Source organism: Antrostomus carolinensis, unplaced genomic scaffold (genome assembly GCF_000700745.2).
Source record: "Antrostomus carolinensis isolate BGI_N321 unplaced genomic scaffold, ASM70074v2 scaffold3895, whole genome shotgun sequence".
Taxonomy (NCBI): Eukaryota; Metazoa; Chordata; class Aves; order Caprimulgiformes; family Caprimulgidae; genus Antrostomus; species Antrostomus carolinensis.
The window spans coordinates 24,715-46,843 of record NW_010315540.1 but is presented as its reverse complement, the minus strand read 5'-3'; the positions used below and the strand labels follow the sequence as shown (position 1 = coordinate 46,843).

Genomic DNA, 22,129 nt, shown 5'->3' with positions numbered 1-22,129 from the left:
TCCTGGAGCAAATATGCAATCTGTTAACAGAGGGGTCTTACAAGACGTTAGCAAAACAAGTAACCAGACCTCCAACTAAAACAAAATTTGATGCTTATATACTAGTTTATGACAGATGAGGATCTGTTTCCTGATTGATTAAGCTAGCTCTGCTGCCACAATGCAATGGATTGTAAAGGACACTACATGAGGAAAGTCATGTATCTCCTCTGAATTTGTTCAAAATTAATATTTTATCACCAAATAATTTGTAACTCTGATTTATCCCAAGCTTTTTTTAATAATATGCTTCTGTCCTACAGTTTGGTTTGTTTGACATATCTCCAAAAAGTCTGTTATTCTTGAAGACAGCGCTGGTTTTCAATCTGTTACCACCTCTGCATCATTAAATAGCCTGAATCAGCAGCATGTCAGCTGTCTTGGTTTCCAACTTGCTGTTTAAAACCTGGAGCTACTCTCCAGAAGGAGGCAGAAAAATGTAGTGGTGGCAGCAGCATATGACCCAGGAGACTGGGATAAGGTAACTACCATGGAACAGGAGAAACAGTAAAATTAAACACAGATGGTAAGACCAGCTAATACTCAGTAGCTTACTACAGTGTGGATGCAAATAGCAATGACAACACATTCATACTTTTATCTAATGCAAGCACTTGATTGATCAAATGCTGGTTGCCATTGACAGAAGTGATAAAGATTCAAGGTGTAATACAACTTGGATGAAAGTCACTCTCTCATTACAAAACCTGATTTACAAAAGAGGTTTTTCTTGTCTAATACAGTTATCTTCCACATTGAAAACCCTTCCTACTAAGTGTATCACAGTTTCTCCCAAGGGTTTCCTCCATTTTTGCAAATACATTACAAATCACTAAATGTACTGTGATGCCTTTTTTCCTCTAGCTTCTGCAAATAGGCCTCTTGATGCAAAATATGCAAAGGAGTATACATTATGTTTAACTGCACATTCTTGCATAGTTAAAAACATGTATGCACCACTGCTGAGTATCTGTTTATAGCAACTTAATAAGGACGTAACTAACATTTTCTTGAAGAAAGTCCATTTGCACTGAGTTGTACTGAGAACAGAATTGACTTGGGGTTTATGGGACGGAGAAATGTAAGCTCATCTTTAGCTCCTGTAACTGCTATTCTCCAATATGACTCTCTTCCAATATGGCCTTTTGATTGTTTTCACATGTGATTATCTCTGGAATCAGAGAGTCAGTCCAATACATCTAGAGATAAGGGAATCCTGTTGAATGACATAAGATCAACTGCTCTCCAGCCTCAGAGAGAATGGAAGGCTCTGGAGGGCAAACTGTTTGGTTTTGAGTATTCTTCATGAACAGAAGTGGACCTTACCTGAGTGATTTCACTAATATAGAGAACTCATTAAAATATTCAGCAAATTACTTTTGCTAATAGTGTATACTGTAGTGACTTTATTTTAAAATATTTTAATATCAATATCATGTGGTCACTTTTTGAGTTAGTATATTGCTTTATGAGGACAACCTGCAGAGGCCAGATGCTCATGGGGTTGGATTCAATTATTCTGCTTCAAATGTCCAGTGTGGACATATTTCTGCTAAGTCCATACTGTATGGACTACCTTCATAGCCAAAGAAGAGAGCAGGCCTTTGTAGGATACAATAAATTTGATAATAAATTAGATATTACAAGAGGTCAGATTATTGTGTCTTTTCAATTACTGTTTCCCCTGAGTATAAAGGGCAAATACGTCAGATATAATTTAGTCATCCAAACTGCCAATGTCTGCATTTGGTGGACATGAATGTAAGTCTTCCATGAATTTCCTCCATTAATGTTAGAAGCACATGTAACGTACCTACACTCCAGTCCATTTCCTCCACTGCATCCCCATATAAACCATGCTTGCTCTTTCCTCTGAAATTTTTTGAAGCGTACAGAGCAGTATGGACATGAAGATAAGACAAGACGAGAAGAAATGGTGCATCAGTGTTCCTGGAAAAAAACAAAACAAAAAACCGCAAATGCACAAACCCTTAGTATATTTCATAACAAAATTTCGACAAATAAATGTTTCTACAATAAAGCTAAAAAAAAAAAAAAAAAAGGAGCAAAAGGAATACCGTAACTGATTAGAGGCTAATCCTAAATATACACACACATAGAGTAAAAATGTCACTCTTAACTGTATAATTAATTGAAAGCAAAAATAAACAACAAAATTTAATTAGTCTGCTATATGTATTGAAAGAGGACTTGTTTAAAGCAAAGAACATAGTAGTTTCTGCCTACAAGCACCTCTCTTCACTTTACAAGTACATATTTAAAAGCCCAAATACGATTGCTTTTCGAAAACTTATCTTCATAACTATGTATAGACATGAAACACAATTATCTTCCTCACAAGGTCATATGGAAGCTGATCAACTAGTCTGTTATGTGGACCAGGGTCAAACATACCAGAGTATCATTGATTATGTCAAATCAAGTATACTAGAACCTTTCCTCCTTTATCTTGGACTCAGGTATATGAGCAAACCTTCTCTTGTTATTTAATGCTCTGTGTGTTTATGCATGTGATCAGTACATAACACTATAAATATGTTGCACCAAAGAATAAATAATCTCAAGGAACATACTAATATAGAGAAATATTTTTCCTCTCACTGTAATGAACAGTATCCATTGTCCTCAGTCTATTTCCCGAACTGATACAAAAGTAAGGGCACAATAAATAGACTCTGTAAATTTTGCTGTTCATATGATCTGTCAACACGTTATTTATAATCAGCTCCAGCAGGCTGTGAAAGCACAGCTCAAGTAAGAACTTTTATTTATGCATTATTTATAGAATTTCACTTAAAATTGTGCAGTAGTAGCCAAATTTACTGCCATAAGCTCCAATAGCATTTGTAGTACATGATGCATTTGTAAATATCAGTTGAATCACAAAGGCACTACCCAGAAAACTTGTCTGGATCTCACATTAAAGCACACAGCTAATTACTGAGTATTTTGGCTTTATTTACCATATTTTCCCTAGTCAATCTGTGGTGGATAATTCCTGCAATTCATGACAACATCAAAGGGAGACTATATATTTCCTCATGCAGTTGTTTCATCCACCTTTTAAAGAGGTAACAATACAGACATGTATATACAAACTGTTTCTTTAAAATGAAAAAAAAAAATAACAAACCAACAAACCTCTAACATTTCGAACCTGAAAAAAAAAAGCCTTTTAATAAAAGGGGTTCATATAATATCAATACTTTTCTCTTAAGGAAAAATAAGTAGGTTTAATCTAGTATATTTATGACCCATTTTTCTTCTCTCCTTGGCTGGATCTGGTTTTGCACAAGTTGAATGGTTAAAGATTTTATTTTTTTATTTTTATTATTTATTTTTTTTTTTTTAGGCATAGGCAGCAATACATGAAATCAAAATGGGAAAATTTGATACAGATTATTCACTTGATAAATGTGTTTCTGACTGGGACATTTTCTTCACAAAAAGTTTCTCCTTTTTTAAAAAAAATGACAGAATAAATAGAACATTTTTCATGTAGAAAATTGAAACAAAACTAGTTTAATTCCCTTCAAATATATGTGCATGTATCCTCTATTATCTTAGTATTATAAAGTATTGATTCAAAAAAATAAAGACTAATTTTCATAAAAGATACACTTTCCATTAAGTTGTGCTTGTTGCTCTTTGGGAGGTCATACATGTGAGAACCTTTCATTACTGTACCAACAAATAACATGAGACCTTTGAGTCAATTAAAAATACTGAAAATGTCAGCACTTTAAGTAAAAAAAAAAAATGTGTATTTATAAGTTTAATATTTAATATGTATATTAATGTAACACTGACCTTTCATTAAAGAACATTTCTGCAAGGCAGTTGATTTTTGGTTTACAACCTGCATTTTTTACTGCATGGGATTATTTTTCACTTTTTCCTTAAACACAGTTCACTGAATTTAGAGTAATATACAAATTCTAGGAGAAAACACCAGAAAAATCTCCTTTATACTTATAATGGTGCAGGCACAATTTACTTTTCATGCAAACTGCCTTGTTCTAATATCACCAAGATAGTGCATACTTCTAAGTGTATATCTGTATTGCTAAAAGTGAGTATCAAAAGCCTACACTTCAAATGTTATTTCCAGAAGATAACTCAGGTTTGGTGGGTTTTTTGGTTTGTTTGGCTAGTTGTTTTGTTTTGTCGTTTTTTTTTTTTTAATGGAACTCACACAAAGATCTAACTTTCATGAAGAGTCATCAAATCAATGACTGATATGGAAGGGCACTACATCATTGTCTTCTTTGAAACTCAAATTGACGGGTTCTGATTGACAGCTCGCTGTCAGGTGGAGAAGTGTCTCACCTATTAATATCCTATAAAAGATCACAGGCAGCTATTTATCTCCTGCCAAAACTCTTTGAGGAGAATTATAACTGACTACCTTTACCATGACCTTGAAAATGGAATAACAATATCAGCTAGTAGGCAGGAGAGAAATTTGACAATAACAGCTTAACTCCTGAACCACTTCAGTAAACAGCTCTTTCAAAAATGTATTGCCACTATCTTTTACATAGTTCAAACACAGGGAACTTCAGTTTCAAAAGATCTGAGATACACTTACTCAAACACAGTAAAAATTTTTATCCTAACGTGAATCACACAGTCTTTTCAATACACTGAGCAGCCAGAGCAATTACACGTATCTGACACTGTTTAATGTGTGCTTAACCGATCTTGAAAACATCTAAATGGATGACATTGCTGGCGACTCCTCTGCATTGCACAGTACTAGGTTCTTCTTATTTAGTGTGAGGAGTCTTTACATTACTCAAGGATTCAGTTCAGGTTTGAGCTGCAGAACACAGCTTTAAAGCGGGTGAGAGAGCAAGGTACAACTAATGTGACTTTGTGCTTCACACATGGGTCTTTTAACTTTTATTCCTGCAATTTTGCTCTTAAATATTTGCTGCACTGAAAACTCCTTGGATATTTTTGTTTGCTTTTCTGTGCATTGATGTTCATCTAAGACCACTGCAGCAGAGCAAACAGGTGGGGCTCTGAATTTGTTGTTTTGCAGCTGCCAAATCAAACTGAGATTTTAAATACAATTCTATACAGGAAATGAGATGGGAACGTAACACAACAGGGTTCCATTTTACTTTTTCGCAATAAATTCTAAATTAACCTTTAATATGATGGACAAGTATGATCTTTCTGAACAACAATTTTTTTTTTTTTTTGCTAGATGTTAAATTATCCTCATATTCTGTCATAAAGTATATATTTTTAACCCCTTTAAGACTACCACATCCTCTGTACCAGTGAAGATACCATGATTCACAGCAGCTGATTATGAGAACTGATATTCTTAGCTTTGCTTGAGCTGGGCAAACACTGTGCTGTGTTAAAATTGGGTGAATTGTTTCCATAATCCCCAAAATAATATAAATTCCAGCTAATTCACCCATAAGACTGAAATAGCCTGCAAAGAACTATTTGAAATAGATATAGGGGTAAAATATATTACTTCTTATAAGGATAAGTACATATGATTTAATAAGACTTTTTGAATGAAAATATCTAATTTTCACATAGTCACAGTGCACTAGAGTCACAGCTAAAATGAAAGAAAACAAAAATGTTGAAGTATATCATCTGAAGATGTATTTTTAGTACAAATATGTAACAGTGTGTCCATACAGGCAGATGCAAACCTAATTTTTCCTCTTCTGTAACTCTTCTTCTACTAAAATATTCTTCTTATTCAATATACCCCCCCAGTGGATAAATTAATTCAATGCTTATTCCCCATGGCTCCCTACTCTACTTTCAGATTAGATCACCAATTAGACAGTGCTCTTTGTGACTGGACTGGCTGTGTGCACTTCATTAATCCTTGTTCCTGCAGAAGGAAAAGGTAAACCTTGGCTTAGTTTTATCAAAGCATGACTTTGTCCTACAAACTGGATTTTCTTTTGTTCTGATCACTAACAGTGCTAAAATCCTTGTTAGAATGAATGAATCCATGAATGAATATTTCTGTCTTATTCTTCTAAAATACATACTTTAAATAACAAATCTCATGTTTTCAAAATTTTTCAAAATCAGAAAAGAGAACCCCAGACCACTCGGCGGCAATTTATCAAAACTAGAAAACATGCTGAAAATGGAATGAGAAAGGGAAAAAAAAGTAAAAATATGGAATATCTGACTCCTACGAGATATTAAGAGTGGGATGTGCTTCTACTGTATCTGCATTTGTGAAATGATTCTTCCATGCAAATAGCCAAGATACTTTTGACATCTCTAATTTCATGCCTATTTAATCCTTTAAATGCTTAAGATGTACAATTCATATATGATTTTATTTCCTTTGTATATAACCTTTTTTCTCCCCTTGAAAAAGTACATTCTCATAAGCATGAGAAAGAAAAGAAATTTCACACCTACTATAGATTATATTCATTACTAAATCCCTCTTCCCTGCAAAACTTTGGAGACCAGTTTACAGATCTACTGTTTTTTAAAAGCGTTCCATTTACAATGCAGTCTGTCACTCACTGCAGAACTAGTTAGATCCTTAATAATTCTTAAATTATGAAAAAGACTGAAATCTCTCATTTTCTGATAATCTTGAAGTATATGAATAAAAATGTTAGCTTTGGGTTCAAAAAGAAAAAGGACGGGGCTGAGAAGAAAGGATGAAGATCCAGTAGAGTTGTTATGGCTTATAAGTTAGTACTATTTTTTAATATATGGGCACATATACATCATGTGTATGCAAAGATACATAATTTGTATGTTGCTGTAAACTATAGAATCTTCTTGTAGGATTCATAAAAACACTTGATTTCAGAACTGTGACTCAAGTACAACATGCCAACTGCCTGATCTTAAGACCTAGTGATATATGGAAAAAATCTAAACTACAGTCTGCTAGATTAGAGGAAAATAAACTTGAACATGTGTTGTAACAGTGTTTCAAGGACTGAAACAGAAGAGATAGAAAGAAAATTTTAAAATTATTAACTGTCATCACAGAATGTTAATTATGGTTATGCAATCTATGATTGAAAAAATAAACTTGCATGAAAATTGTTCAGCATCATCTTCACCATAGCTTTTGAATATAAAAATATTTGTATGCAAATACTGTTTTCCAGAAGTTAGATTTCATTAGGGTTTTTGATAGTGTGGTTTTTTTGGGGTTTTTTTGTGTTTTTTTAATATTATTGTTAATTGTGATCAGCTATCCAAAATTGTCAGAGAGGTATTCTGTATCACAGAGTGATACTTTTGTCCTTTTAATTTTTGATACGTTAAAGACAGGCTTTTTCCAAATTTGGAGTGTCTCTGCAGCTGGTCATTAAAGGACATGCTGAAGACACATAAGTGACACCTACAGTGAACTTAACATGAAACAGTTAGAATCCATTTGACTTTCGAATATATTGTAATATCTAGGGTGTTCTGATAGGTTTACAATATTATACACTTGCTCTTGTGAAAAGTAATTAGAATTAGCATACACTGAACTTACCTGCCTGCTTACAATTGGGGTCAGCAACTAAAACAGTATTTGTTTTCATGCACTGGACCTGAAACTTGTATATATTCTTCTCCAGTGCTATTTCTGAGCATTGAATACTGTATTTGCTCTCTTTGAATCTAGCTAGGAACAAATTTAAACAGTAATACACATATCCTAGACTAAGGAAGAACAAACACAGTATCACCTCTCCAAAAAACAGACCAAAGTGTAACAGCACATAGCTATATGCTATGAAAAAATTATAAGATGACTTGAAAAATACAAAATCTAATTATATATTATATACTTGGTAAGAAGTCATAAAGCTGACAATATGACTGAGAAATAGATAGAAAAAAGAATAATTTCAGGAAGTCCATTGCCTGAACTCTGAAGAACTCCTAAAAGTAATGTAGGTAAAAGGTATAATAAACTTGCACAAATGAAACAATTAATATAACTATATATACGTTCATGTATATTACACATAATCATATAATAAAAGGGCTATATAGGAAGTAGTAGTGCTGTTGAAGCTTCACCATGCACCATATATTTATTGTGGAGATACTTAACCAATTAAAACATGCATGAGAGCTGATAGTTTTCAGTTTGATGATAAAATGTATTAAGAACCAGCTAAGGTGAATTACTCTGAATTCTTCAAATTCAGGATTGCCTGAACTCTGGTATACTTGTGCATATGGATTACTGGTATATAGGATAGTGTTTGCTACTTACTGTATTATTAAAACAAAAAAGCCTGCATGACAAATCAAGTGTTGAGTCAAACATGGTTAAAGGAGGGCTGAGAGACCGCTCGCTGAAAGAAGTGGAACAACAAGAATGCTGTGGAGCTGCTGTGGCTTCCAAAAACCTGGTAGTACTTCACTTACGAATGCCAGATGTCTGACTGCTGCTGCACCCTAGTTGCCCCTTTGATGACCATTCCCCTACAAATGGCCAAAGTCAGTAGACTAGTCATAAGAGTAATGGTCTGCTGGTGCACTGGAGTTGACAGATTGCCCAGAAAAGTTGTGGATGGAAGTGTTGTCCCTGGAAGTGTTCAAGGCCAGGCTCAATGAGGCTTTGAGCAACCTGGTCTAGTGGAAGGTGTCCCTGCTCATGGCAGGGGTGTTGGAACTAGATGATCCTTAAGGTCCCTTCCAATCCATACCATTCTATGGTTCTATGATTCTATATTCTTAACACTGATTCTGAATTGTCTGGGTTGTAATTCCCACGACCACTGCAGCATTCCTGTAACAAAGTTTATTGAAAATTATGAATATTAACCTTGACTTCAATTTAACAACCCTTTTGTCTGGAACCTACATTGAGAACTGGGGCCAAGTGATCAGCTGATGTAAATCCACTCACCTCCAGCTGAGTCAATGAAGCTATACTGACTTAGATGATACACTGAATCTTAAGCTGAAAGAGGGCAGGTTTAGATTAGATATTAGGAAGAAGTTTTTCACTGTGAGGGTGGTCAGACACTGGAACAGGTTGCCCAAGGAAGTTGTGGATGCACCCTCCCGGGATGTGTTTAAGGCCAGGCTGGATGAGGCTTTGAGCAACCTGATCTAGTGGAAGGTGTCCCTGCTGATGGCAGGGGGGTTGGAACTAGATGATCTTTAAGGTCCCTTCCAACTCTAACCATTCTATGATTCTATGATTGTTTTTACAGCTCTAAACACTGGCTAGGCTATACAATAATACTGTGCACAACATTAATATTAATAAAGTTAAAAGAGTTACTAGTTTTCTATCATTAATTTCCAGTCTTGAACTCACCTGTTTTGGGGCTACTATTTTATTGTCATTGCATTGCATCGGAATCAATGAAACATTCAGAGATATCCAAAACATTATGAATCACTACAGGCACATTACATACTTGCAAATCACGGAAGAATTATCAGCACACAGTTAATATACTCAAGAGTCTTAAAGTCACCAAATGTTTGGTCACTAAGCAAATCAGCTCTCAACAATTTTCAAAGGGGCATATGTGTCTGTGCATATTTGTAGTTAACAAAGAACTTCACTATTAAATTAGGTAGAATGTAGATGAGAAAGCATCTTTATATGTATCACCACTGTCAAGAGGAAGTAAAGATGTTTCAGTTTATTTACAAATAAAGGGACTTTATGTCTTAGAACATGTTTTTACTTTTGATTAACTATTTTTAGAAATGGTGCAACCTGTTTCAAAAGTGACTGAGAAAAATACTTTGGCATAATTTTCAGGAAGTTAAATGTATGAAATACTTTTGTTCCAAATATATTGTTTTCTATTTCAGAATGTACAAATGTATACTTTTATGATATGATCCCTGTGGTGACAATTACACCAAAGTAGCTAACTTTGCAAAAATGAAGAATGACGTAGGATGATTTTGTATATCCAATGTTTTTCTACTTTTTTGGAAGTATTGTCATTGTGAAATGCTGTCATTAACTTTTAAGTTAGAAACTTACCTTCCTATAAAATGCACGGCTTCCTTTGTCAGTCTCTGAGTAAGGTTCTCATAGGACAGTGGTTGCTGGATAATCTGATGGTCCCTCATTAAGAAGCAGTTCAAGTGTCGAAAATGATAAAAGAAAAAAATCAAAACTGCAAGTGTAGTAGCAGTTATTAATAAGCAGTAACCCAACACTTGGAAAGGTACTTTCAGGAGGCCAATGTACTGCACTATTGCCAAAGAGATGAGGGTGATTCCAGCGATTTGGATTGGGATGACAAGGGATTTTTGAACTCCTTTTAAAAATACACTGCCTTGGCCAGGTTTGCAGTCTCTAAAATTGGTCACAGTAAGCCCATAAAAGTAATCAAATCCATGACTGAGGGGGTGGTGACAGAAGTCATTACTGCTTTCACAGTTCATCCCAAGATGCCACTTTCCTACAAAGAGAGAAGGACAGGGAGTATTTTTGTAGTTAAATCATCAAATTTATGATGTGCGCTATTCTAAACATGAATCTGTCACTATCTGACTGACATTCCTCTGCCCCCAGCATTTATTGTGTGGATCCCTATTTTCTAACTAATCTTTCTTTATGCCTTCATCAAAGACTTTGCCTCATGTCTGCCTCTTCGTTTCAGTTAGAAATTGTTTGGCACCACTCCTGACAGAGATAATTAAATTCTGAGTGGGCTAGCAGGTCACTGAAGAGCAACAGAGCCCTAACAGCTAACTTTGAAAATGAATTCTTTGTGCATGTATAGATAAGTAGTCATAAGAAAATACTGCTTTGTAGCAGCTACTACATTCTTAGGAAGAACCAATATGGAGTTACGAAAAATCTGAATTTTTTTCTAGCAAATCATTCATATTTGACTAGTTTTTTTGTTGATTTTTTTAAAGAAGAAAAAAGTAACAAACAGGACATAAATCAAGGTATTATTTAAATTACTGCAAAATCTCTGAAATTGACAATCTCACTCACTATACAGATAGATACATAGAGAAGGAGATTATTTTTATTTATATATATAAAAAATAAAAAAGAACCAACAGTAACAAGTAAATTACCACCAAATCTCTCGCAGTATTCTGTCTTGCTAGGAAATCAGTCTAATTCTGCAATAATGTTGGACACTGACTGACACAAGCAAACCGTGAATCTTATTTGCTTTATAGTAGCATAATCTGTGATTCTGTGTAACCTATGCTTATGCTGATCATCATTCTACGGCTCAGGTACAACCCCTTACCATACGCTTATGCATCTCTTAGTGCAACAGACCTGTTTGGTAGCTGTTATCTAAATTCAAATACATAAATTAAAAACCAAAACAAATTCAGTTAAGCCTATTGACATAAATCATGGCTAGAGCTATGCTTTTTAGTCTCAGGAAGGCAATGTGTTGAATATTTGACAAAACGTGTCACCTTTGACAAAACAGAGGACAATATATATTGCTGGGCCAAAATCTATTTATTTTTACTGAATCAAATACCTAAACATGACCAGCATAATTCAGGGGTTGTTATCTTAAAAGAAATAAACAAAAAAACCCGCAAACCCAGCAAACCCTCAGCCCCATAACCTAGCTCAATGAAATTTGAAATACTTTGTTCTAGAGACTTCAGGATACACATGGTAGAAAGTATATGAAAGGAAAAAAAAAAAAACCCATACATAAATTTTCCCCCTTCCCAAACCATCCCAGCTTTTACACATCTGTAAGAAAGACTCCTGATGCAGCCAGTCCTGAGCTACTCCTGGGTTTAGAGAACAGCATATTCATCCTGCACTTCTGCCTTGGCAATGACAAATGCAGGTACTGCAGTACCAAAGACGGTAAAGATGGGGGTCAGTTCTGAATTTTTTAAATAGTAGATAGCAAATGGGCTCCATGTCATTATCTCTCTTTCACAAATGACAGAATTAAGGTATAGGATGGGAATGTCATGTGCCTATGTCCACTCATGTGGAGAAAAATACCACAGAAATCTTGAAGGCTTAGTTGAGTCCAGTTCTCCTCGTACTTCTCTTGATGGTCTTAGGTTAGAAATACCTTCTGTATAGCATTTTCAGGTCTGCTTATGTGCCAGTGAAATGGAGGCCTCTACAACCTTCTCATTCCTTCAGAAGACATGACTGTCTACGGAATAATAGTAAATCCAGGTGTGCAGCAAGGTGAGCATGAAATAACGCTCATCAAGTTAGATAACTGAAATAAATCACTAATACAAATGATCTTAAAGTTTTATTTTTTAATTTTTTTGCTGTTATTTGTCAATCTCAAAGCACCTATAACAGTAAAAAAAAATATGAAAAAGAAACCTAAACAAATTAAATATACTTTCAAGGTCATTTATTATAATGTAATGAAGTTTGTTTAAACTAGATCTCAATAAAAATAGACATTGCAAGCCAGGACAAAAGAGTCTTGCAAAAATAAATTAGGACAGGGGAAAATATAGGACCTATTTTTATCGAAAGGGTTTTAGCAAGCACAACAAATTGTTCAATGTCAAAATGAACTTGGGCCTCAAAAAAAAGGTTTGTTCAGACACATCTTAAGCCAAACAAAGCAGACAGCAGGTTAGCTGGGAAAAGCAACAGAAATACTGGTTCAAATCATATTGGCAGCTGTGACGGAAAGACACAATTGCTGTTCTCAAATGGCTGACGAGGTAGAGGGTTTTGACAGATCCCACACTACTCTGAAAAAACAAGGGATGGTTGGGTCTACAACACGTTTTGTTTTATCCCTTGTGACAACAACCCTGCCTTGAGCTAGTGTTTCAACAGATGATTGTAATGTGCTTTACACTCTGGGGCCCTTCTGAATTTGAGACCAGAGCAAAATGCTCTCACCTCTTTGCCAAGTGCAGCTTCATAGTATGGACACTTCACACAAGCATCACATGCATTTCAGCATATTCTACCAAGCTTTTAAGTGAAATTTATGTTGTTAATTCTAAATTATGAGTACCTTGATAATTTGAGACCTAAGCTTTTTTCCCATCTTCTTCGGCCACAATTAAGATTTCTGCAGAGCAAAAGCAATGCAATGAAAGGAAAGTGGAAATGAGAAGCAAGTACCATTCAATCAAGAAACTTCATTTGAAACTCAGCTTTTCAGAACCAAGAATGCTGGAATGGCTTCAAAAGTCCATGTTTTCCCTCTGCTTTTCCTTCAGACAGCTGAAAAGGGAGCAGTCTGAAGACTGAGTTGTATATAATGATATATTTCAAATAACTGAATCATAGAATAGTTTGGGTTGGAAAGACCTTTAAAGGTCATCTAGTCCAACCCCCCTGCAGTGAATAGGGACATCAGGTTGCTCAGAGCCCTGGCCAACGTGACTGCAAATGTTCCCAGGGATAGGGCTTCTACCACCTCTCTGGGGAACCTGTTCCAGTGTTTCACCACCATAATTGTAAAACATTTCTTCCTTATATCTAGTCTAAATCTACCCTCTTTTAATTTAAAAACATTATGTCTTGTCCTATCGCTACAGGCCCTGATAAAAACTTTTTCCCCACCTTTCTTATAAGACCTCTTTAAGTACTGAAAGGCCACAACAAGGTCTCTCTGGAGCCTTCTCCAGGTTGAACAATCACAGATGTCTCAGCCTTTCTTCATGGGAGAGCTGTTATATTCCTCAGGTCATTTTTGTGTTCCTCCTCTGGACCCACTCCAGCAGGTCTTTCTTGTGCTGAGGACTCCAGAGCTGGATAAAGTACTCCAGGTGGAGAGCAGAGTAGAGAGGCAGAATCTCCTCCCTCAACCTGCTGGCCACACTTCTTTTGATGCAGCCCAGGATATGGTTGGCTTTCTGGGCTGTAAGCGTGCATTGCTGGTGGATGTCCAGCTTTCCATCCACAAGTACCCCCAAGTCCTTCTCTGCAGGGTTGCCCTCAATGCCTTCATCGTCCAGCCTGTATTGATACTGGGGATTGCCCCAACCCAAGTGCAGGACCTTGCACTTGGCCTTGTTGAACTTCATGAAGTTCACACAGGCCCACTTCTCAAGCTTGTCCAGGTCCCTCTAGAGGGCATCCAATCCCTCAGGCATGCCAACCACACCACTCAGCTTTGTGTCATCAGCAAACTTGCTGAGAGTGCACTCAATAACACTGTCTATGTCATTAATGAAGATATTAAATATTACCGGACCTAACACAGACCCCTGAGGGACACCACTTGTCACCGATCTCCATCTGGACATCAAGCCATTGACCATTACCCTCTCAACGTGACCATCCAATCAATTCCTCATCCACCAAACAGTCTAATCATCAAATCCATATTCCTCCAATTTAGAGAGAAGGATTTTGTGGGCCACTGTGTCAAAGGCCTTAGGAAAGTCCAGGTAGACAACATCCATAGCTCTTCCCTTGTCCACTGATGTAGTCACTATGTCAAAGAAGGCCACTATGTTCGTCAGGCAAGACTTGCCCTTGGTGAAGCCATGCTGTCTTGAATCACCTCCCTGTCCTCCATGTGCCTTAGCCTAGCTTCGAGAAGGATCTGTTCCATGATTTTCCCAGGCACAGAGGTGAGACTGACAGGGTGGTAGTTCCCAGGGTCCTCCTTTCTAACCTTTTTAAAAATGGGTGCAGTGTTTCCCTTGTTCCAGTCACCAGGGACTTCACCTGACTGCCATGACTTTTCATGGAGAGTGGCTTGGCAACTCCATCAGTCAATTCCCTCAGGACTGTGGGCTGCATCTCTTCACGTCCCATGGACTTAAATATATGCAGGTTCCTCAGGTAATCATGAATTTGATCTTAGAGCAGGAGGGACTTTGCTCCCTGAGTACCTGCCTTGCAATCCATCCACTCAAGAGGTGCAGGAAGAGAGGCTGCCAGTGAAGACTGAGGCAAAAAAGCAGTTGAGTGAGTACCTGAGTCTTCTCCTCATCTCTTGTTGGAGGTACACTTTCTTTGACCTTCCTCTTCTGGCCCACATACCTGTACAAGCACTTCTTATTACTCTGCATCTCTTGCCAAGTTCAGCTGCAGGTGTGCCTTGGCCTTCTTTTTTTATGATTTTGCGCTCTTCAGATAAATTGTAAGATGCAAGATGCAGAGCAAGACCCAAACAGAAATATTTTATGTGCTCAAAAAAATACATTAATATGAAGTACACAGCAATAACAATATAAAGTATATATCTGACCATTATTAACAGGGTCAGATTTTAAACAATTCTATTAATACTCCATAGACTCAGACAATCTTGTATTGGATACATCACAACTGTGATGTGTCCAAATATTACAGACCTCAGTCTGGAGAAAAGATACAAGTCTCAGTTTATCTATCAGTATTTTAAACTTTGGAAGTAAGTATACAGGGGGATTTTAAACTTTTCTGGATGTTCGACAACACACTGGATAACAGTAGTGAGGAGAATTTGACCTTTACTCAACTGTAATTGAGTATATCAGTAGTTAAAATAATACTCATTTGCTTTCAGTGGAATTTTTGCATTATGAATACAAGTTTCCTACAAAACATCAACATTTCTTGCTGGTCTCCAGGATCTTTACCTGGTGAAATATTACATATTCAATGCATCTGCCTTTTTTGAGAAAACTTGGTTTTGTTTCAGATCTTCTGACTGTGTCTCTTCCTGACAGATCTATTGGATGTCACCTTCTTTGTGTCACAGGGGAAAAACAATGAGGTAAAAAAGTGTATATACAAAATAGATTTATAGTTAAAATATATTTAGAGATGTATCAAGCAAGAAGAAGCATATATTCAGAGGAGGGGAAAAAAATAAAAATAAAGGAAAATGCATTTAGGGAAGAAAAAATTGTCCTTAGAGAGTACAGGGGAGAGAAACTTGGCAAAAAAAAAAAGAAAAAAAGAGAAATGACACTATAGGCTAGAGGAACTGAAAGGCTCAAAATTACCGTTATGCAAATCCATCACTGGTGCAGGATTTGACAATTAATTGTTTGGGAACTGCTGAGTTAGACTGAACCAAGCAAAGACTCCCTGACCTAGTTCAATATGATGTTATAAGAATACCAGCAGAGGCAGAAAATGGGCTGGTTGGGAATCGGAGTCTGCCTATCCAGTCTTCAAATCTACATAATTTGTCTTTTTGTCATTTACATATGTTTTATCCTTAATTTTAATGCACTTCTTGATTTTTGGAAGTTTTCATTATACTCTAAGGATATGGTAATACTACATCTTATGGTTTCATAGCTATCATTCAGGCCACTTGGAAGGATTGTTCATTAGGCATCATGGAGATAACTTCTGGAGATCTAAGTGGCAAGCTGTCATGCTGCAGTGAAAGTAGTTAAAAAAAGAACATTAACTAGGTCAGCCCCAGAAAACGAGTTGTATAACAGTACTTGTTACAAACAGAAAAATTATTTTTTGCAGTCTTTCATTGAATATGGAGCAATAGGAATTAACGTCACAATGAACATGAAAAATTTTGAATGGCTTTTTTGCACCATGTTTCAAATAAATTTGCACTAAATATAATTCTGCTAAGATTTTCTGTTTTGAATCTGTCAGGATATCAAGGCAACGTATTTTATACTTTCTAAGACTGGGGTATAGCTAAGAAGGATTTTTAGTTAGGAACACTGACATTGGTTATCTACATAACACGGATATTTATTGAACAGTGGTGTGAATTGTTACCCTTGCTAAGCAGCCTCATTTTTTAAACAAAAAATGGCTCCCAAAATTACAAGCTTTTGTTACATTTAAAAATCAAATTGGGTTCATCTATCATCTAAATTAATGTAGTAACATTCTGGTGTGACATTCTCTAAACAACTATTTCCTGGTAATTCCAGTACAAAAATCAAAGTTGTATTTCACAAAAATCTTCTAAAATGTAAGCAGTGTGGAATAAGTCAGTGGCCAAATTAGGGAAAAAAAATCACATTATTTAAATATTATACCTTTACGATATTCATTCCAGTTCTCTTTAATAGTCACTTAGTGGGATTTCTTTTATGCATCACTGCATATTTATGCTGTAGTTAGTTGTCTTTATAAAGAGAGAGAAATACATTTGTATATTAAACATCTGCCACAGGATGAGACAAATTTCCTAGAAATGGCCATTTCTGCCTGATGAATAAGAAGATAATCCAGAAAGTTAGCCCAGGTACTACATTACCTACTTTATGGATATTTGAAAACTGGTGAAATAAATCCCACCACTGTGCTGACTTGTACCTTGCTATCGATCCCTCATTGTCTCTGTGTTGTAATCAAAATACTATTTATACTGAAAACTTTTCAAGAGCTTGACTAATTTTCAATTTGTTCATCATTTTTCTTCAGTACCTTGCACAATGAGACTATAACTACACAAGTGAATTAGACATGCTTACCTGATTAGTGTTTCACATATGCATGGCAATGTTCTCAGCTTTGTGCCAGAAAAATAAACTCATTATGCTGTGGGGGAAAAAAGCTTAATGGAGATCCTTAATAGCCTATAAGGAAAGATAATGTTGCTTGGATTGAAATGAATGAAAAATAATGCTGTGCATGTATGCAGTTTTACCTATTAGAGCTGTTGCATAACCTCTTTGCTTCAGGAGTTTGGAAAAAGTTATTTCTTCAGAAGGAAGTCCCCCAGAAGAGGCAGAAAATAAGAAGACACCAACTCGTGAGAAGGCAGCCATTCCTAAATACAAAGAAAATTAATGAGACCTGGATAATGCAGTGAAACAATTTCCATTCATTCTTTCTGCATGCACTTTTTTGCTTTAGGTGGTGTCACTTAAATGACATATTACCACCAGACGCTAAACGTTACAAGCAGCAGACACAAACATCCATTTAGCTGAGCAAAGTCTTTTCAGTATTGACACCAGAAACTGAGAAGTGGAGAAAAAATTCTCTGCTTATAACTGTGGGGCCAGCCATCACATAGACAGCTGCAGCCCCTTCTGTAGATGTTCTAAGCTATAACATAGCTGAAAGAAGTTGAGTTTGTATGATTTATTTTTCTTGTACATGGGGAAGGAGTGGAGATGAGGACTAAGCAAGATCACTCCCAGAACTTCCATTTTCCTCATAGGTGGTTTTCTACAAGCTTTTAAGTTTATTTGAGAGAAGGCAGTTGAAATAGGGTAGTCTTACAACTGGGCATGTAAATATGATGAGGTCAAAAAAGAGCAAGAAAGATTCTTATTCTGGAAAGAGAGTGGTTAGGGCACTCAGCCTCAACTGGAGAGGACTAGTGCTCCAATAGCATGCAGACACATGACTCAATGCACACAGAGTGCATTAAAGCAGCATCAGGTATCAGCTAACAAAACAACACCTAAATAGTCAGAGGAACAAAAACTTGAGCTTATAAACTACTCTCAGGATGAAGGACTTGAGAGCTCAGGTTCATGAAAATTAGATTACTAGGATTCCAGATGAGAGCTGGCTCTGAGTATAGATAGGCAGAACACAGAATATCTATGCAAATCTGTGCAGATGTATCTCCAGGAAGTCTAAATTATGCAACTGGATGATTGCAGTGCCAAAGTTACATGACTGATGTAGACAACCAGAATCTTCCCTCAGGTATCCTTTGTGGTTAGATGAGAAAAAGACTTGTTAGACTGGTTTATTAAAGAGAGCTCAACCTACCTTTCAAATGTTGACTTCATTTTTTCACCCCAGATAGCTTTATTGAGTAACAGTTTAGGTAGTTTTAGTCATCTATACATAGCTATAATTTATTTATTATGTACTTATTTATATTTATTTTTAGGTACTTCAATCTTTTGTAACTGAAATCAGTATAATTCCCTTGAGTTACCAGAATTAAAGTACAGAACTATGTTTTTGGGGTTTTTTTTCCCCATTGTTATCTTTCACTGAGTTTGTGTCTGAAATACTGCATTTTGGAATATTTTTCTTCAGCTCTATTAGCAAAAGTTTTAAATTTGTAACATTTTTTCCTCATCATGATTCTAGAATCTTCCATAATAATACTTTACTAGTTCTTCACTGATGTTTGTAAGTAGTCCATATTTAGCAATTTTTTACTTTAATTAAGACAAAGATAATTTTTTTGCACCTAAATGGAAATGACTAGGTTGAGTAAAAAGTAGATCTGTTAAGAAAAACATCAACTGAAATGCTTATTTTTTAGAAATAAGAACAAGGATTGTAATGGAAAGCGACCTGTGGTTTTACCTACAGTAAATATTAATAGCAATATAGCTGTAACAGGTATATAAAATTTTCCTTTGCAGCTGAATGTAATGGAAAATTTAGCAAGTTTTATTAGCTGGCACTTTTGCAGAAGTTTGTTACTTGATTTGAATGAGGACGAATGTATCAAGTAAGCTCCAGAGTCTTGCTTTACTTTCATTCCCAGAAGCAAGGACAGGATGTTTTATCACTAATGAACAAGTGATCTGATTAATGTATAATGATCCTTGCTAAAAATGATGTTAAGGGAATGTTAAAGTTGCATGGCTAAGCACTGAGGGGTTCAGTCCCAGCACACTAAAATAAACAGACTGGATCTTCACTGACTCAAATGGGCTTTGGATCAGGTACTTTAAAAGCTATTAAATGCATGTATTCATAGGATACTTAGCACTGAGTACGGGTAGATATGGAACAGAAATACTCAGAAAGAAGGGAATTTTTTTTGTTTTTTTCTTCTCAGTTTTAATGGCTGCTGGAACATTTTAATAAACTGAGCTTCTCACCCTCTCCCCTTGAAAAAATTACAATTTGTCTAAACCAAAAGGTTTTGTAGAAACAAAAATGTCTGAGCAGAAGGATTTACACTGGATTCTTCCACTATGTCTTTCTAGACGCATCTCTCTGGTGTTCAGCACTCAGGCTGCCCACCAACATCCTGGGAGCAGACTGAATGCAACTGGGGAGGCAGGCAAAGATCCCAGGGTCATCTGGACAGTGGAGAAAGTTGGTGGAATTTCTCTGCTTCTTACATGAAATAACCACAACCAGATTTTTTCCTCAGTATTTTAAAAAATATTTTTTATCAATAAAAAAGCTTTATTTTCGTGTTAACTCTTCTGAAATGTGAAGATTTCTCATATATTGAGTTTCAACAATGCCAAGTCCTGGGTCCTGCACTTGGGTCACAACAACCCCATACAATGCTACAGGCTTGGAGAAGAGTGGCTGGAAAGCTGCCTGGCGGAAAAGGACCTGGGGTGTTGGTTGACACCAGTTGAATATGAGCCGGCAGTGTGCACAGGTGGTCAAGAAGGCAAATGGCATCCTGGCCTGAAACAGTGTGGTCAACAAGACCAGGGAAGTCATCCTTCCCCTGTACTCAGTAATGGTGAGGCTGCACCCTGAATACTGCGTTCAGTTTTGTGCAAGCCAAAAGGGTGAATCCACCCAAACCACCGCAATCCCTCACTACAAAAAGGACATGCAGGCACTGGAGCGCGTCCAGAGAAGGACAACAAAGTTGATGAAGGGCCTGGAGAACAAATCTTATGAGGAGCAGCTGAGGGAACTGGGGTTGTTTAGCCTATAGAAGAGGAGACTGAGGGGAGACCTTATCACTGTCTACAACTACCCGAAAGGAGGTTGTAGCGAGGTGGGTGTTTGTCTCTTCTCCCAAGTAAGTAGCAATAGAACAAGAGGAAATGGCCTCAAGTTGTGCCAAGGGAGGTACAGATTGGATGTCAGGAAAAATTTCTTCACTGGAAGGGTTATGAGGCACTGTAATGGGCTACCTAGGGAAGTGGTTGAGTCACTATCCCTGGAGGTATTTAAAAGATGGGTAGATGAGGTGCTCAGAGATATGGTTTAGTAGTGGACACGTATGGTTGGACTTGATGATCTCAAAGGTCTTTTCCAACCAAACAATTACATGATTCAATGATTGATGGAAGATTTCAAATGCTGACCAACTCTGCTGAGCTTGATTACTCACTGAAATGAATACCTAACCCGGTAACGATAAAGATATGAAGAAAGGCCAGAGAAAAAAATGCATACAGTTTACTGCAAATAAAATATGATATTTATATAGAAATAAAGTAATAGTATTTTACCTGATCTGATAGGGTATCGCCCTGTCAGGAAAGCTGCCCTGCTTGGAGTACAAAGTGGGGATGCTGCTATATGCTGAGTAAGCGTCACTCCTTCCTCTGCTAGCCTGTCAATATTAGGGGTTCTAGAGAAACAAAAGCAAGAAAAAAAAAAAAAGAATACACAAAGATGATTATTTGGAAATGGGCATGGTGAAATCAAAGTATCCAAGTAAAAAACTATCAGGAAAATCAAGTTAAGACTTAGTGTATGCAAATGATCAAAACTATGGTAGTGTCGTGATTCTAAATACCATTGCGTTAAACATTTTTACACTAGGGGTCAACACAGAACTGAGACACTGTGGCATTGTGCCAAAAAGCATTTTCCCCACTTTCATCTACTCTTCATGGTCAGTACTAAACTGTAATACCTGGACATACTGTATTGTAACCCTTTTCAAAGCATTCATTGACCCAGAACTGTAACTTTGCTACTTACCCGGCCTTTCTGCTTCAGCAATAGGGAGAGGAGACTGGAGAAATTTTGTGCTTCCTTACTCCTTACTTGGTGTCACTTCTGTCTTTCCCCAGCAAAAGTTTTTTTTTGGGTACGGGTAATATTGTGTGGTGGTATCAGTTATTAGGGGAGATTCAAGCGGTTATGACTCTATGTGAGGCTCTATATTAATGATGTTTACATGTCTGACATGACTATGTTTGCAATATTAGACCCAGAAGCACATCCAAGTTTCCATATCTGCATGGGTAACTTGTCTGTGACCTGGCTCATGAGACAAAAATTGGTCCTTGCAGGAAGAAATCCTCTGCTCTTGGTCCTAGAGAAAAAAAAATTAATTTGCCAACAGACAACTTTGCTATCTACAACATCACCTACTGATAACAAGCAGTATGATGAAGTTTCTTCATACACCAAAGGTCTAATTCTGAATTCTCACATCAGAGAACATAGATCTTGTAGTAGTTCTGGTCCTTGTAAAGGGAGTGATCCAAGTATTGGCATTGTATATACTTTTTTCCTGTTTAAAACAGGAAGCTGTAACTGGAGGGTTGTTTGTTTTTTTTT

General features: G+C 36.5%; 1 protein-coding gene across 1 annotated transcript in view; it reads right to left on the bottom strand.

Moving 5' to 3' along the window:
- The window catches only part of LOC104524946 (steroid sulfatase), a gene marked incomplete at its 5' end in the record, with an annotated part of 46,069 nt that overhangs the window by 23,129 nt on the left and 811 nt on the right, over positions 1–22,129 (bottom strand). Inside the window, 4 exons of the mRNA XM_010167975.2 lie at positions 1,853–1,989; positions 10,046–10,469; positions 17,580–17,702; positions 21,067–21,188. Of these exons, the coding sequence (XP_010166277.2) occupies positions 1,853–1,989; positions 10,046–10,469; positions 17,580–17,702; positions 21,067–21,188 (806 nt within the window). The remainder of the gene's footprint in view (positions 1–1,852; positions 1,990–10,045; positions 10,470–17,579; positions 17,703–21,066; positions 21,189–22,129) is intronic.